This window comes from Oryctolagus cuniculus, chromosome 1, assembly GCF_964237555.1.
Source record: "Oryctolagus cuniculus chromosome 1, mOryCun1.1, whole genome shotgun sequence".
In the NCBI taxonomy this organism is placed as follows: Eukaryota; Metazoa; Chordata; class Mammalia; order Lagomorpha; family Leporidae; genus Oryctolagus; species Oryctolagus cuniculus.
Genome location: NC_091432.1, coordinates 198182167 through 198200932, shown reverse-complemented (window position 1 = coordinate 198200932; position 18766 = coordinate 198182167). Strand labels below are relative to the sequence as shown.

General features: G+C 42.2%; 1 protein-coding gene across 24 annotated transcripts in view; it reads right to left on the bottom strand.

Moving 5' to 3' along the window:
* The window catches only part of UNC13B (unc-13 homolog B), a 261972-nt gene that overhangs the window by 142563 nt on the left and 100643 nt on the right, over positions 1 to 18766 (bottom strand). For 23 of the 24 annotated variants that reach the window (XM_070053821.1, XM_070053890.1, XM_070053828.1 and 20 more), the window contains one exon: positions 12937 to 12994. The exons of the other annotated variant lie outside the window; for it this stretch is intronic. In XM_070053821.1, the coding sequence (XP_069909922.1) occupies positions 12937 to 12994 (58 nt within the window). The remainder of the gene's footprint in view (positions 1 to 12936; positions 12995 to 18766) is intronic. 24 annotated transcript variants of the gene reach the window in all.

The window sequence follows — 18766 nt, the reverse complement described above, 5'->3', positions numbered from 1 at the left end:
TTATGAGCATTTTGCCATCACAAGGTGGTACATTAGAAACATGGATTTTAGAGTCAAATGGACATATGTTGTCACTTGACAGTTTACCCAGTTCCAAGAAATTAGTGATGCAGAAAAAAAGATAATTGGTTGAGAAATCTGAGAAGAAAAAAAAGATTCTGAGCTGCTCCTCATGATACCATGCAAAATGGCTATGAAGAATTTATAATTAACAAAGAAATCAATATATTCTGAAATTTTAAATCACAGGCAACTTGAAATAAGACAGAATTTTAACCTAGAAGGCAGAATCTTCCAAACCCACAGTATCTATTGATTTTTTTTTTTCACAGTATGACAAAAAAATGATCAGGAAAGTTACAGAACTGGACATATCTTTTATGAGGCAGCACTGCAAAGAACAGAGCTAAAGGCCAGCTAGTCTCTATAGACTAAACAGACATGTTATAGGGCCTTGAATGTAAAGGGATACTAAAATATTACATATGGTTTCAAGATGTAGATAATATGTAATTAAACCCAAAGTGGCAGAGTCTTAGAAAGGCCTGGGCATCAGAAGTAAATTCAGTAATCTCTCAGAACTATCTTGGGCATCTGTCTCCCAAATTTCAGTGCAGGACATGGTTCATAAAAGTCTTAGCAGTGCATGCTAATATCTTGAAGGGGCTTCCCATGGAATAGCAACATGGCAGTATAAAGGGATATGAAGGGTGGACTCCCTGAGTTCTGCCCCATCAAAAGTTACAGTGAAGAATTTTGGATCCTTTCAAGACACTACCAGAAACATGATTCACCTCCAGTATGCTCGCAAAAAGATCAAAGTACTAGTGAGACCATAAAGCCACAAAGTTCATCAGATTTATCTCTTGATATGCAATGGGTATCAACATTTGGATGTGTCATCTGGAAAGTAATACAGGATATAAAATGTTGGAGAACAGGCCACAGTATCTGGCGCTAGCCAAGCTTCCTATTTATCTGGAGTTGTGCAGGGAGGTTAGTAGGTTGGGTGGTCAGACCCTCTCAAGTTGGTATCCTCTGGCATAAAATCCTAGAGTGAAAATTGTATATTCTCTATGATCACAGCTGATAAGACCTTTCCACTGGATCTACCCCTTACAGCATGTGGTGGGTCCAGAATGGAAGAAAGGTATTCTGAACCAGAAAAGAGTGGATGAACTTTCCTGTTCTACTAGAAACTACCTTCACCTGACTAGGAAAGCAAGCCGTAGCCCCCCACTGACAGGCAGCCAGACTATCCCATAGGCTTAAGGTTAGTCTTGCTTGTGACAGACTCTAAGAGCACCACTGGCCACACCTGTTCAGAGTTTTCTGCTTGATTTTAGAAGGGGGATCACCCATATGCCATCATCTGTGGAATAGGCAAGAGCATAATGTCCCAGAGAAGAATATCTGGTCACATATACATAACAGTCCATTTCTCTGCCTTCCAGACAGGCAGAACATTAGAAATGAGAGGTCACAGAGTAGGAGCGAACAACTTTAGATGGAGACAAAGAACAATAGGAGGATATAGAGAAGTATCTAAATGTGGAGCTGAACAGGATGTGGCACACCTGGCCTGATGGCTGAACAGTAGTGGAAAGCATTGAAAACCTCCTGCTTCCTGCTTCAGAATCAACAAACAGCATGATGGTTCACGGGTAATGTTAACAACAAGAATTGAAAAAGAAAAAGGGCAAATCCTTTTTTATAAACCTGTCTCTTCTGAGTATGTTAGCCAAAGAAATCCTCTTAAAATTAATGAGGATTGAATAAGGCATCACAACCTGACAACCAAGCAGTGTGTTACCAACAGTAGCTTCTCAGTGTTTGGTCACTGTTGTCCATGATGTGACTCATAACCAACTGTTCTGAGCTAATTTATTCTTCAAGGAAAATTTTAAACAACATGTAGAGTTATGTACTATTTTGCTAATTTAAAAGACTGATTCATACTGAGGACATTGGTTTATATATATCACTGTTTACAGGCAATGTTTTAAGAAAACCAGTGAAACAAAACCCTTAGTAGAAAACTGGAGAAATCTCTTTGAAACAGCAATGGCAGGCTGTATCTTATAAAAAAGTTCAAGCTATCTTTTTTTATTGATTGACTGATTTTATTTGAAAGGCAGACTTACAGAGAAGGGGAGGCAGAAGTAGAGAGAGAGATCTTCCATCCGCTGGTTCATTCCCCAAATGTCCACTATGGCCAGGGCTGGGCCAGGCAGAAGCTAAGAGCCAGGAGCTTCATCTGTGTCTCCCATGTGGGTGCAGGGACCCAAGCACTTGGACCATCTTTTGCTGCTTTTCCAGGCACACTAGCAGGAAGCTGGATCAGAAGTAGAGCAGGGTGCTGGTGCTGTGGCATAGTGGGTTAAGCTTAGCATCCCATATGGGTGCTGGTTCATGTCCTGGCTGCTCCACTCCCCACCCAGCTCCCTGTTAATGCGTCTGGGAAAGGAGTAGAAGATGGCCCAAGTGCTTGGGCCCCTGCACCTACATGGGAAACCCCGAAGAAGCTTCCAGCTTCGGTCTGTTCCAGCCCAGGCCGTTGTGGCCATTTGGGGAGTGAATCAGTGGATAGAAGATTTTTCTCTCCCTGCCTCTCCTTCTAACTCTTTCAAATAAATAAATAAATCTTAAAAAAAAAAAAAAAAGAAAAGAAAAGAAAAGAAAGAAAAAGAAAAAAACACTGCACCACAGCAAAAGCCCCTCAAGCTATCTTTGAGGTCACGTTACCTACAGAAATGATACAGACCCCATAAACTTTTCGTTTCAGACACGTAATTGGTTGGAGGAGACCCTAGGGCTATGATCAATAAAGGGTCACTGCAATTTTGAGATCTACTTAGAACTTTCTTTTTTATTTGCTTTTTAAAGATTTATTTATTTATTTGAAAGTCAGAGTTACAGAGGCAGAGAGAGAGAGACAGAGAAAGAAACAAAGAAAGAAAGTCATCTGTCCACTGCTTCACTCTCCAAATGGTAGCAAGGACTGAGTCTGTGTTGATCTAAAGCCAGGAGCTTCTTCTGGGTCTCCCACACGGGTGCAAGAGCCCAAGGATTTGGGCCATCTACTGCTTTCCCAAGCCATAGAAGAGAGCTAGATCAAAAGTGGAGCAGCCAAGACTTGACCCGGCACCCACATGGGATGTTGGCACTGAGGCCACGGCTTTTCTCTTTATGCCACAGCACCAGCCCCTTAGGACTTTCCATCAAAGAAACACTGACATTGTTGAACAAAAGTGGGTCATTATTAACAATCAATTATCCTCCAACTAAATCCCAAATTCAAACTAAAAAGATGAGTCTACAATAATCTGCCTCTGTATTGTCAGCTCTGAGATAATTTGGAATTTTTTAAATTATATAAGCAAAGCATGTTCTTTGGAGAAAATTTGAAAAGTACAATAAAGCATAAAAAATTTTTTTAAAGAATCTATAATCCTACCACTGATAACCACTACTAAAACTATGTACTTCTTGGGGCCAACACTGTGGCACAGCAAGTTAAGCTGTCATCTGTAGCCATGGCATCCCATATGAGCAATAGTTCAAGTCCCGACTGCTCCAACTGCCTGCTAATGTGCCTGGGAAACTAGCAGAAGATGGCCCAAGTGTTTGGGCTCCTGCCATCCACATGGGAGACCCAGATGAAGCTCCTGGCTCCTGGCTTCAACCTGACCCAGCCAGCCTATTGAGGCCATTTGTGGAGTAAACCAGCAGATGTAAGATCTCTGTCTCTCCCTCTATATATATAACTCTGCCTTTCAAATAAATAAATCTTTAAATAAGTAAATAAATAAAACTACATATTTCTTTATTTTTTTCTATGTACAGGAGTATGTAATTTATTTTTTAGAAACATATGTTAATCAATTTAGGCCCCTACTTTTGAAAACTTACACACGTAAATATTTCCTGTATCTTGGAAAATAATTTAAAAGCATGTTAGTTCATTATATGAAAAAATCATAATTATTCATTTTTATATTTTTGGCAATTTTTCACCATTATAAATAACACCTGTACATAAAACTTTCCTTGCATTTGTAGTAATTTTCCTTGAACAATTCCTAGAAGTGAAATTACTGAATTAGAAAGGTTATATTAAATTACACATCCTAGCAGAATTTGTGACTACTCATCTCATCAAACCACTGCCAGATGCTGAATCACTTTTGATTCATTTCTCAATTGCAGCCAGTGATACTGTCATCAATATATGTGTGGGCAGAGAACACATAAAAATTGAAAATACTCTTGAAAATACAAAGCTGAGAATGTTTCTTAAGACATGTACTGAGGGGCTGGCGCTGTGGCACAGTGGGTTAAAGCCCTGGCCTGAAGCGCCAGCATTCCATGTGGGCACTGGTTCAAATCCTGGCAGCTCCTCTTCCAATCCAGCTCTCCGCTATGGCCTGGGAAAGCAGTAGAAGATGGCCCAAGTCCTTGGGCCCCTTCACCCACATGGGACACCAGGAAGGGGCTTCTGGCTCCTGGCATCGGATCAGCACAGCTCTGGTCGTTGCGGCTATCTGGGGAGTGAACCAGCAGATGGAAGACCTCTCTCCCTGCCTCTGCCTCTCTCTGTAACTCTTTCAAATTAAAAAGACAGGTACTGTGAGGGCGGGCACTGTTGTGCAACAGGTTAAGTCACCACTTGGGCCACTTGCATCCCATATCAGAGGGCCCAGGTTGAGGCCCAGCTACCCTGTTTCACATTTAGCTTCTGGATGGAGTTCCTAGCTCCTGGCTTCAGCAGGGCCCACTGGAGTGAATCATTGGATGGAAGATCTCCCTTTCTCTGTCTCTCCCTGATTTTTGTCACTCTGCTTTTCAAATGCGGGGTGAGGGTGGGGAGGGGTGGTGGACTTTCAAAAGGAATTGGGAATATTTGTGGGAGAGACCCAAGATAGCAGAATAAAGAGAGAGCTTACTGCTCTAGTCTTGGGGAAGATAGTAAAAAAACATGGAGCAACTCCAATCTCAGAGAAGAGTTAGGGAGAAAACTGTAGAGGAAACACCATGCAAATGAAAGGGACACTGTGAATCTACGTAGAGGGTATCGACACACACAATTCAGGACCCCAACAGCCAAGAGCCTCAGCACCAGCTTTGGAGAGTAAGGTGAGACCAGACTGCAGCACCCCAAGCCACTGGCAATAAAGCTGCAGGAAGAGCTCAATGTGAGTCCAGCTTAGAGCCCTGTGGGAGACAATGTACCCTCCGACCTAGAGAGAAAAAAAAGGAGGCACATGGCATTCTCCCCAACCACCTGGCACTAGTGTCCTATAACTAGCCTAGAGTGCGTGTGCTTCACTTTGGACATACGTAACGGCCACATCAGCTCATGTCCGTGCCATCAGCAACCAGCTGGGAGGAGATGCCTGAGTCTGGCTGGGAGAACTGACAGGAGGCTGGGTACTTGTGACTGTGGGAGCCTTGTGTGCTGAGACGGTGAAAACGCTGTGGCTGAGCGTCAGGGCACAAGGTATGGCTGGGTCTTGGGAAGTCACTGTGGGCAGATCTACACGCTTGGGGCTCCCTGATTCCCTGGTGAGGGTCACTGCTGCGGGATCTCTGCTCATACTGAGGACTGCATGGATCCTTTGTGTAGTTCTTGTGACAGCACTGATGAATATTGTATCCACTGGGGCTCGTGTCCAGGTACTGGTCTTGGAGGAGAGGAGTTGAGTGTGAAACTATGCCAACAGGGATGAAGGGATGAACAGATCTCTCCTCTGATTAAAAAAAGAATTACCACACCCAATTTGGAACTCACCTTGGACACTCCCCTCAACCTGGAGCACTAAACAGAGCCACACTGAGCACACGCCTCAGGGTATTCACTGAAAGAGCGGACACTCCACTAATCCACAGAGGCCCAGTCCAAAGATAAAAACCATCACAGGGAAAAAAAGTTAATGAACCAACTAGTAGCTCCACAAATGCCTAGAAATAAATGCAGCAATTCAAGAAACAAGAATAAGGAAGACAACGTGATGCCCCCAAAGGAAGACAACACTTTAATATTAGAATGTGAAAATGAAGAGATCAAAGAAATGACAGAAACAGAATTTAAAAAACTGATTGTAGGATTACTTACTCAGAAGCAAATCTATGAACTAAAGAAATCTGTAAATGACATGAAAGAAAAGTTTTCTCATGAAATTGAGATTTCAAAGAGAAATCAAAATGAAATATTGAAAATGAAGAATTCAGCCAGTGCCGTGGCTCACTAGGCTAATCCTCCACCTGCGGCACCAGCACCCTGGATTCTAGTCCCGGTCAGGGCACCAGATTCTGTCCCAGTTGCTCCTCTTCCAGTCCAGCTCTCTGCTGTGGCCTGGGAAGGCAGTGGAGGATGGCCCAAGTGCTTGGGCCCTGCACCCGCATGGGAGACCAGGAGAAAGCACCTGGCTCCAGGTTTGGGATTGGCACAGTGCGCCGACCTTAGCAGCCATTTGGGGGGTGAACCAATGGAAGGAAGACCTTTCTCTCTCTCTCTCTCTCTCTAACTCTGCCTGTCAAAAAAAAATTTTTTTAATTTAAAAAAATTTTAAAAATTCAGGAAATGAAGAATTTAAATAGAACAAATAAAAAATGTGGTGGAAAGCCTTAACAACAGAATCAGTGAGGCAGAAGAAAGAATAGTAGAGAAAGGTCTGATAATTTTACAGTCAAACCAAAAAAAAAAAAGAAGAAGAAGAAGAAGAAATTAGAAAACTAAAAAACAATGTCAAAGATCTATGGAATACTATCAAATGCCCCAACAGACAGGTATTAAGAGTTCCTGAAGGTATGGAAAGACAGACTGGATTAGAAGGCCTTTTTAGTGAAATAATTACAGAAAACTTCCCTAATTTGGAGAAAGAAAGGGACCTACAAGTACGGAAGCACACAGAACTTCTATTAGACATGACCAGAAAAGATCTTCACCATGACACAATGTAGTCAAACTCTCCACAGTAAAACATAAAGATTCTAAAATGTACATGAGAGAAACACCAGATTACTTTCATAGGATCTCCAATCAGACTCACAGCTGGACTTCTCATCAGAAACCCTACAGGCTACAAGAGAATGGCCAGATACATTCCAAGTCCTAAGAGAAAAAAACTGTCAACCCACAATACTGTACGCTGCAAAGCTCTCACTTAGGAATGAAGGTGAAATACAGACCTTCCATAACAAATAGAAATGGAAACAATCTGTCAGCACTCATCCAGACTTACAAAACATGCTTAAGGATGTACTACAAACAAAAGCACAGAAACATGGTCATCACTATCAAAGAAGGTAAAGGCAGAAAATCTCCCAAGGTACAAAGGAAATCCAAGGTAAACAATAGGAATATTTATGGAAAAATGGCAAGGCCAAGTCAGGATTTATCAATGGTCCTTGAATGTAAATGGCCTCAACCCTTCAGTTAAAAGATACAGACTGGCTGAATGGAAAAACAAACAAACATCTATTTGCTGCCTACAAGAAACACATCTCATCAACAAAGATCCATGCAGACTGAAAGTGAAGGGATGGAAAAAGATATTCTATGCTAACAGAAACCAAAAAGGAGCTGGTATAGTGATATTAATATGAACAAAAATACATTTTAACACAAAAGCTGTTAGACAAAGGGCACTATGTAATGATTAAGGAATCAATTCAACAGGAAGATGTGACTATAATAAATGTATATGCACCTATACAGGGCACCTACCTATTTAAGAGACATGTTGATGAATCTAAAGGGAGACACAGACTCTAATACAATAGTAATGGGGGACTTCAATATCCCACTTTCAGCAATGGACAGACCAACCAGACAGAAAATCAGTAAGGAAACAACAGAATTAATCAACACTGTAGACTAAATGGACCTAACGGATACCTACAGAACTTTTCATCCTATACATTCTTCTTACCAGCACATGGAAGTTTCTCTAGGATGACCATAGGCCAGGCCATAAAGCAAGTCTTAGCAAACTTGAAGGAACTGAAATCACACCATGCAACTTATCTGACCACAATGGAATGAAGCTGGAGATCAACAACTCAAGAGTCTCTAAGACATATGCAAACACATGGAAACTGAACAGTATGCTCCTGAATGAACAGTGGGTCACAGAAGAAATCAAAAGAGAAATCAAAAAACTGTTGAGGAACATTTTTTTGTGTACTATTTGTTGAAATCTTTACTTAGTATAATCTTATGTATATATAGTTAATTGAAACTAGATCCTAGTAAAAAATAAGAATGGGAATAGGAGAGGGAGAAGGCAGAAGGGTGGGAGTAGGGGTTGGAGTGTGGGGACAGTGGAAAGAATCATTATCACTGTGTTCCTAAACTTGTATTGATGAAATGCATGAGTATGTACACCTTAAATGAAAGGTTTCTTCAGTGGGGGATTGGGGGGGTGGGAGCAATTGGAACAAAAAGCAGCATGTGTATCTTGCTATTGGCTACCAACTCCCAGTTAAGGCCAAATATGAGAAACACATCCTAGAAGAAAAGTATATTCATTCTCTAACATAAATACATAAAATCTAATCTGCTAAAAAATCCTGGAAGAAAAGGAACAGGATGACCTAATCAGAATGATTTTTAACAAACACAATTTAACAGACAGACAAACCTCTTAAACCAAAGATGCCAGAACAATTACCTATTTTTTGTTTGTCTTTAAATATTTATTTATTTGAAAATTAGAGTTACACAGAGAGGGAAGGCGAGGCAGAGAAACTTGTTCACTCCCCAGTCAGCCACAGTGGCCGGAGCTGTGCCAATCCGAAGCCAGGAGCTTCCTCTGAGTCTCCCATGTTGGTGCAGTAGCCTAAGGACTTGGGCCATCTTCTACTGCTCTCCGTGGCCATAGCAGAGAGCTGGATTGGAAGTGGAGCATCTGGGACTCAAACAGGTGCCCACATGGGATGCCTGCACTGTAGGCAGTAACTATACCTGATACACCACAGTGCCAGCCCCAGGACAATTACCTATTCACACCACACACAAATACAAGTAAAGAATCTTAATTGGATTCTACAGTGGGACAAAAAGGACCAAAAAAAAAAAGTGGAAAAATTGGGGAATTTTGAATATAGAATAGATATCAGATAATATGAAATTTTCTTAAATTTTTAGATTTTTAGATTTTGTAACCCTATGTAAATTAGATCCTAAGGTAAAAAAGTAACTTTCAAGAACCTTAAACTCTATTTAGTAGGCTTGTTTTTAGTAGTAGGATTGGTACAGAAATCTTCAATAGTGCTTGTATACATTTAGGGTACAGAACATGTGTAAATAATTTGATGTTTTGAGAAAAAAGGATTTTTACCAGAAGAAAAGGAAGTTATAGATACATCTTTTATTATATAGAATATATCTCTTAAGAAATATTCTTGGGGCAAGTGCTGTGGTCTAGAAGGTTAAGCCGCCACCTGAAGTGCAGGCATTCTGTACGGGCAACAGTTCTGGGCTACTCTACTTCCAATCCAGCTCCCTGCTAATGCACCTGGGAAAATAGCAACAAATGGTCCAAGTGCTTAGGCCCCTTGCCAGCCACATGGGAGACTCAGATGAAGCTCTTGGCTCCAGCCTGGCCCAGCCTCGGCCGTTGTGGCCATTTGGAGTGAACCACCAGACAAATCTCTCTCTCCTTCTCTCTGTATCTCTGCCTTTCAAAGAAACAAATAAATCATAAAATAAATTAACTAACTTCAAAAAATTAAAAAAAATATTCTTAGATTTGTGTTTTCAAGATTATTTTCATATTTTATGTGTTCTCTGCCTATATATATATATATATATATATATATATATCCACAGCAAGAGGAAGATCAGGAAAAATCCTGTGGTAAGGATGTTAATTGATGATACCAATATGAACAAATAAGTTGTGTTTGTTTCCTAGCTCTACCTATTCAAAGAGCCAAGAAGCAACATCACTCCTGTAGCAACAAGCATAACTCGTGTCAAGATCGTAATTTCTAAATAGTACTCCCCACTGAAAGTAAATAAGAAACACTGAAGAAATAAGACTGAGGCAGGGGAACGATAAGATGACCCTTGTACATCATGTACTAAGAGAGAAAAGGGTCAAGAACTGCTTGGGTTATGTCAAAAGGACCCAGGATCCAGTTTAAAGAAACACCTATTTGCTAAATTTGAGACAATTTCAGCATCAAAGAGAATGAGAGAACTGGATTATGAAACAATGAAACAGAAAGAATTCATAAGCCCATAGCAATACTCTTTAAAAAAAGGAGGGAAAGGAGGTGAGCATTTGGCTTGCCAGTTAAAAACACTGAATTGGGATTCACATTCCATATTGGAACGCCTGGGTTCAAGTTCCAGCTGTGCTTCAGACAACAGCTTCCTAATCCTGCACACTCTGGGAGGCAGCAGGTGATGACTAAAGTAGTTGGGCCCCTGCCAGCCATGTGGGAGATTTGGACTGAGTTCCTGACACTCAGCTTTGGCCTGGCCCAACCACAATTGTTGCAGGCTGGCCTGAAGCGCCAGAATCCCATATGGGCACCGGTTCAAGACCCGGCTGCTCCACTTCCAATCCAGCTCTCTGCTATGGCCTGGGAAAGCAGTAGAAGATGGCCCAAGTCCTTGGGCCCCTGCACTCGCGTGGGAGACCCAGAAGAAGCTCCTGGCTCCTGGCTTTGGATCGGCACAGCTGTGGCCATGTGGCCAATTGGGGAGTGAACCAGCAGATGGAAAACACGCTCCCCTCTGCCTCTCCTTTCTGTGTAACTCTGACTTTCAAATAAATAAATAAATCTTTAAAAAAAAAAAACAGAAAAACTTATGAGAATTAATAAACTTGCTAATTATGTATGACTTTTTATTTCTTTCTGCCCTTTTGGCATTTGTTCTTCAGTTATTTTAACAATATTTCATCAAAACTACCCAAGAAGGAATAGGAAGTGAAATCTCGGTCATTCTATTTCACTTCTCACTAACAGTCCTGGAAAAAGATTTAAAAATTTAAAAGGTCTAAATTAATACATTACAATGAATTCCGGAAAGAATCTTGGGACTTTAATTTACCATCTGGCCGTCTATGACCCTAAATGTTTGACCCTATTAAAACTGAATGAGAAAGTTAATAACAAATGTTATGCAAAAAAAGACTTTCTATAAATTAAAAAAAAAAAAAAGTTGACCTTTATTTACCATTGGTCTTAATTTTATCAGGAAAAGCAGCCCATAGCATGTACAGAATGGAAGGCAACCAACAAATTTAAAATGGCAAACAAAGGTTTTCCTTCTCACAACCAATATGGAGAAAGCAGAACACCACATCGGCTCAAGGTATGGCCTACAGAGTCAGGTTGTCTGTGTCTGTATTACTTCACCACTTACTACCTATGGCACTGTGGTGAATTAATTCTTTTATTTAGATTGATTTTATTTATTTGAAAGGCAGAGTTACAGAGAGAGAGGGAGAAAGAGAAAGAGATCTTTCATCCACTGTTTTACTCACCAAATTGCCCCAACAGTCGGCAGAAGCTAGGAGCCAGGAGCCGCCTCTGGGTCTCCTATGTGGGTGCAGGGGCCCAAGGATTTAGACCATCTTCTCCTGCTTTCCCAGGCATATCAGGAGCTGGATCAGATGTGGAGCAGCCGGGACTTGAACCGGTGCTCATATGGGTATGCTGGCATTGCAGGTGGCAGCTTAACCCCCTACACCACAATGCTGGCCCCTACTCAAATCTCTTTATGCCTCAGTTTCCTCATATGAAAACTGGGGACAACAGTAAAAATCCGTCTCAGAGTTGTTGTAAAGATTAATTAAATTCGTACATTTAAACTCTCAGAAGAGCATCTGGCACACTGTGAGAACTCAACACATGTTAGCTGCTATGGTGCTTACCATTACTAGTATTACTACAACTTCTATGACTATGACCACCACCACCAATCTGTAGCAGATGGAGCTTTGCTTGATTCAGAAAAACTACAGCAATACACATCTGCGTGCATGTGCCTATCACAGGCTGAAAAACGAAACAGGACAGGCTCTATGTCGATCCTTTGGTGTCTCCAGCTGTTTCAAGAGAAACTGAGAAGTTATCAGTATACCAATACTACAAGATTTATGTCAAGAAGGAATCTGCCATCTCTCAACCATGGCCTGGGAAAGTGGTGGAGGATGGTCTAAGTCCTTGGGCCCCTGCACCTACGTGAGAGGCCTGGAGGAAGCTCCTGGCTTCAGATCGGCGCAGCTCTGGTCGTTGTGGCCATGTGGGGAGTGAACCAGAGGATGAAAGAGCTCTCCTCTCTCTCTGCCTCTCTGTAAATCTACCTTTCAAATAAATAAATCTTTAAAAAAAGAATCTGTGTGATCTAAGCATATTAATCTTAGAAGAAATGACCAGTCTTCTCCCTCAGTTAATCATTTATCAAACTTTATTGAGAATACCATGCAGATGTTGATCCAGATATCAGCATACAAAATGGAAAAATGTTTGCGTCTTTTAAAGGTTTGTGTTCTTGCCAAAGAAATACATAAGTTACTTGATGGATGGATGTACAGAACATGAGGATGGCACAGACACACACTTAGGCTAGACATTGGGAAGCAGAAAACAGCAAGATTTCTCAGAGATGGTGATAATTAAGCTGAACCATAAAGAACAGTAACGGGTAAACAAAGACACAGCAGGTAAAGCTGGCAAATGAGAAAACAGACGAGCACCACTGGCCAGACGACAGCACACAAAACCAAAAGATCTCCTTCTGAAGCTAATGGGCAGCCAGCCGTTAGAGGCCTGTGCCCAGACAGCACTGCTTCGGGAGTATCTCCCATTACCGCACACTACATCTCCACCCTCTCCAACTCAAAATAAGCCATGTTTGGAGAAAGGACAGGAAGGTGCAATTAAGACAGACTCAGAGACAAGTTTCTCACTTACAACACTGGGCGGCAGCAGTGGGCAATGGCTTCCTCTGGTTTTCTTCTTGAATAGAATACTAGAAGCAGAAAGGAAAAAAAAAAACATATAAAGTAAGAGAACAAGTAGAGAAGAGGAAAAAAAATCACATCTACCTATCAAAAGGTTTAGTGTTTGGAGTCTCGATTTTTTTGCTGGACAGAACATCCTGTTGCTGCCTTCCCTGTGTGACCCTGACAGGTCAGATCACCCATTACGCACTAGCCCAGTGAGAGAGGCTAAAGCAGGTTAAGAGTGACGCTTTTCTGGCCAAGGGCACCTGGGCCCCAGTCCAGCTCTGCCAGGCAGCTGTAGAAGGCTGGGCCTTGGAAGATTTCATGGTCTCCTGAATTTTCCTGTGGGTAATTGTGGGTAATGCAGAGATTTCCCCATTTAGGTAATGGAACTGAAAACATCTCTGAGGCATCAGTTTTCTTTTTTCTTTTTATATTTGACAGGTAGAGTCATAGACAGTGACAGAGAGAGACAGAGAAAAAGGTCTTCCTTCCGTTGGTTCACTCCCCAAATGGCCGCTACAGCCGGTGCTGCACCGATCCGAAGCCAGGAGCCAGGTGCTTCTTCCTGGTCTCCCATGCGGGTGCAGGGCCCAAGCACTTGGGCCCTCCTCCACTGCCCTCCTGGGCCACAGCAGAGAGCTGGACTGGAAGAGGAGCAATCAGGACTAGAACCCGGCACCCATGTGGGATGCCGGCGCCACAGGCGGAGAATTAACCAAGTGAGCCACGGCGCCGGCCCCCAAGGCTTCAGTTTTCTTATCTTTACATAACTGCTTTTCTTCCCTCACAAGGGCATGTGGGAAGTGAGTGGAACTGCCTCTCTAAGCACGTACAACTACTAGATAGATCTGGGATCTGCTGGAGCTTCCTTCCCACTTACTCTCCAGCCACCCTATTCCCACCACAGAAACAAGTATGAAGTACTCAAGACAGGAGAAAATGTCCTGTGAAAAAGGAGAGAATCAAGTGAAAATCTTGAGGGTAGGCAAGAGGACAGCATACAAAAATTAAGAGCTACAGACACAGAATCAGGAAGATGGTGAGAACAGTTTGGTTCAAAGCCCAGGGGAGGACTGGAAAGATTAAACCCAGCCTAGCAACTTGCAAATCCAATAGTTGAAATTCTCATCCCTGATGCTACCACTTAACTGCTAAGCGGCAGGATCCTGGGCAAGTCAAAGCTTCTCTAAAATGCCAAAGACATTCATTGAACAAATACTAAGTACCCACTATGCACAAGGACTGGTTTTAGGTACTGAGGGAATTGGGTTTTTTTTTTAATATTTATTTATTATTTATTTGAAAGAGTTACACAGAGAGAGCAGAGGCAGAGAGAGAGAGATATCTTCCATCTGATGGTTCACTCCCCAACTGGCCACAACGGCCAGAGCTGCGCTGATCCGAAGCAGGGAGCCAGTAGTTTCCTCTGGGTCTCCCACGTGGGTGCAGGGGCCCAAGGACCTGGGCCATCCTCCACTGCCCTCAGGACCACAGCAGAGAGCTGGACTGAAAGTGGAGCAGCCGGGTCTCGAACTGGCAGCCATATGGGACGCTGGCTTCAAGCCAGGGTGTTAACCCACTGTGCCACAGCACTGGCCCTGGGAATTGGGTTTTTAAATCATGGTAAGAAGTTTTCAAACATGAGAGGGATATGACTTGACTGTACTTTTAAAAAGGTCACTCCAGGGGCCAGTGCTGTGGCGCAGCAGGTTAATGCCCTGGCTTGAAGTGCCAGCATCCCATATGGGTGATGGTTCTAGTCCCTGCTGTTCCTCTTCCAATCCAGCTCTCTGCTATGGCCTGGGAAAGCAGTAGAAGATGGCCAAAGTGCTTGGGCCCCTGCTCCCCTGTGGGAGACCCGGAAGAAGCCTCTGGCTCCTGGCTTCAGATCGGCTCAGCTCCGACCGTTGGGGTCATCTGGGGAGTGAACCAGTGGATGGAAGACCTCTCTTGCTGTCTACACCTCTCTCTGTAACTCTTCAAATAAAAAAAAAGTCACTCTGGCTGTTGGGCGAGATGAACTGTAAGGCAAAAAACCAGACATAAGTCGATAGTGGTACACACAAGAGTGCTCGGGGTAAAGGGTATGTCAAGCAGTTGGATCTAAAATATACATTTTTTGTATGTAATACAGTTTATAAGCAATAAACAATGGTACAAATATCAGAGGTAATAATGCTACTACTACTTCCAAGGAAAAACGATGAGAAGTTAAATACAATTTAAACACCATGGGGCCGGTGCTGTGGCACAGTGAGCTAATCCTCCCCTTGCAGCACCGGCATCCCATATGGGCACTGGTGCTAGTCCCAGCTGCTCCTCTTCTGATCCAGCTCTCTGCTGTGGCATGGGTAAGCAGCAGAAGATAGCCCAAGTCTTTGAGCCCCTGCACCCATGTGCAGAAAGAAGCTCCTGGCTCATGGCTGTGGCCAATTGGGAAGTGAATCAGCAGACTGAAGACCTTTCTCTCTGTCTCTCCCTCTCACTGTCTGTAACTCTACCTCTCAAATAAATAAATAAAATCTTTTTAAAAATAAATAAACAAAAACCATTATAGGGTGGGCACTGTAGCACAGGAGGTTAAACCATGGCTTTGAAAGCCCACAAACCATATCAGAATACTGATTTCTGTAGGAAGTACACAGGCATAATAATAAGAAAATCCCAAAACTTTAAGTATTAAACCAGAAGAATTAAGATTTAAGATATTTTTAGAAGTCAATTTAAATAATCTGTCCCAGTTACCAAGCAGAAAGCTGAAGTCCAACTATGGCATAATTAGTAATATTAAGATATGTAAGGGGGCTGGTGCTGTGGCTTAGTGGGTAAAGCCGCCGCCTGCACCACTGGCATCCCATACAGGTGCCGGTTCGAGTCCCAGCTGCTCCACTTATGATCCATCTCTCTGCTGTGGCCTGGGAAAGATGGCCCAAGTCCTTGGGCCCTTGTACCCATGTGGGAGACCCAGAAGAAGCTCCTGATCAGCACAGCTCTGGCCGTTGCAGCCAGTTAGGGAGTGAACCAGCGGATGGAAGACTTCTCTCTGCCTTTCCTTCTCTCTCTGTGTAACTGTGACTTTCAAATAAATAAATATTTTTTAAAAATTTAGCCACCAAAAGCATGGGGTGGACACTTGGCACAGTAGTGAAGAAACCTCTTGGGTCACCCAGATCTTGTGTCAGAGTGCCTGGGTTTGAGTCCTGGTCCTGCTTCCAATTCCAGCTTCCTACTGATGTGTACTCTGGGAAAAGATGACGGCTCAAGCACCTGGGACCCTGCCACCACCTGGGAGACCTGGATAAAATCCTTAGCTCCTGGATTTGGCCTGTTTCAACCCCCGCTGTTGCAGGCATATTCATTCTGAATATGAAAATAAATACATTTTTAAATAAATAAATTTTTAAAAGGATAGTACAAGGAATAAAAATTAAAAGTTATTAATATAGATGCAAAAATCCAATTTGATAAATCACCAAGCCGAACTGATCATACTATTTGTGAAATATTTATATGTGAATATGTATGTATACCTGTGTACATATATATGTCTTGGCATGTAAATGTTCATGTATTTTGGATAGGTAGGCTTTAAATGAAAGAACAGTTCAGTATCTGAAACTCTATTCATGTAATTCATCACACTGAACAGATTATGGGAGAAAAACTGACTTAATAGATACAGGAAAATTTTTCTTAAAAATCTCACACTGTCTTATTAGAAAATCAGGAAAAAAATAGAATTTTCTTAAAGGCTGTGTAGTTATACCATATTATTTGAGGACTAATGACAAAAAAAAAAAGGTCTATCCGTGCTCGGTGCAGATGCATTTTGTTTTCAGCTATTTTCCATCTGTAGCTGGTTGAATTCACACGTGCCGAACAACAGGACCAAAAAAGGACCAACTTAGACAAAAGTCTCAGAAAAATGTCACAGCCGAGAGGACATGACAACTAGGCATAATGCAGTCTCCTAAATGGGATCCTAGCACAAAAAAGACATGAGGTAAAAATTAGGCAAATCTGAATAAACTTTTAGCTTTACTTTTTAGTTAAGAAATAATAAATAGTAACTGTTGAGTTAGTAATAATGTATCAGGGAGGGTGTTGTGCTATCATGGGGTTAAAACATGGCTTATGATGCCCACATCCAAAATCAGAGTGTCAGTTCAAGTCTCAGCTATTCCACTTCTGACCCAGCTTCCTGTTAACACAACCTGGGAGACAACAGATGACGGCCCAAGCACTCGGGCCCCTGCCACCTGACCCAGGGCTGGCTTTGGGGGCATTTAAGAAATGAACCAGCAGATGCAAGATTTCTCCGTGTGTGCATGTGTGTGTGTGTGTTCACTCTGCATTTCCAGTAGATGAAAATAAACATTAAAAATTGGCTCATTAATTGTAACAAATATACTATAGTAATGTAAGATAAAAATAGTAGGGAAAATTAGAGTGGGGGTGGGGAAGAGGGAATAACTGTAGTATCTGCTCAGTATTTCTGTAACTCTAACTTCCAAAAAAACAATTCTGCTAATAAAATACATATTTATAAATTCCAAACACGTAAAGCATAGCATTGAAAAGTGAATAAAACCATTAATATTTAAAGATATAAAATCTAGCTATGTTTTTGTCAGCTACACAGAAATCTAAGAGAATCTCTAAACCAACAAAACTAGGAAGTTGCTGGGGTGGGCATTTGGCCTAGAAGTTAAGATCCACGTGGGATGACAGCATCCCATATTGGAGTGCCTGGGACCAAATCCTGGCTCTCTTCCTGGTTCCAGCATCCTGCTAATGAATACCCTGAGAGGCAGCAGGTGATAGCATGAGTACTTGGATCCCTGACACCCATGTGAGACACCAGATTGAGCTCCAGGCTCCTGCCTTCAGCCTGGCTGGGCTATAGCAGGCATTTGGGGAATGAACCAGTGGGTGACAAATCTCTGTCTCTCTTTCAAATAAGTAATTTTTTAAAATTAACAAAGGAAGTTTACCCCCCAAAAAAAGTTGAACATCGACACTTTAAAAAATGAGCAGTAAAGCACTTATATTGATGATGTATGGGCCAACATCATGATGTAGTGGGTCAAGAGGCTGTCAGCAACGCAGGCATCCCATATGGGTGCTGGTTCAAGTCCCAACTGCCCTGCATCTGATCCAGCACCCCGCTAATTTGCTTGGGAAAGCAGTAGAAGATGGTCCAAGTGTTTGGGCCAATGCATCCATGTGGGAGACCCAAACGAAGTTCTAGGCTCCTGTCTTCAGTCTGGCCAGCCCTGTATGTTGCAGTAATTTTAGAAGATCTATTTCTCCCTCTCTCTGTAACTTTGCCTTTCAAATAAATATTTAAATGATGTACTAGAAAATATAATTTTTAATATTCATAACAATTAGGACAAATCTAACAAAAGAAATATAAAATGTGCTAGTACAAAATAGTTTCCCCCCTGCTATGGTCTGAAAGTTTGTGTGCCCTCAAAATTCATATGTTTAAACCTGATCACCAAAGTGAGGTCATAGGGGGCAGGGCCCTATGGGAGGTGATTAGGTCATGAGGGCAGAGCCTTCACGAGTGGCTTTAGTGTCCTCATTAGGGAACCCCCAAAGAGCTGTGCTGCCACTTCTATCATGTGAAGATTTGACCAGGAAAATGCCATCTGTGAACAGGAAGCAAGCCCTCACCAGACACTGGTTCTGCTGGTGCCTTGTTCTTGGATTTCTCAGTCTCCAGAACTATAAAAAGTTTCAATTATTCATAAGTTACCCAATTTAAGGTATTTTGTTAAAGCAACCTG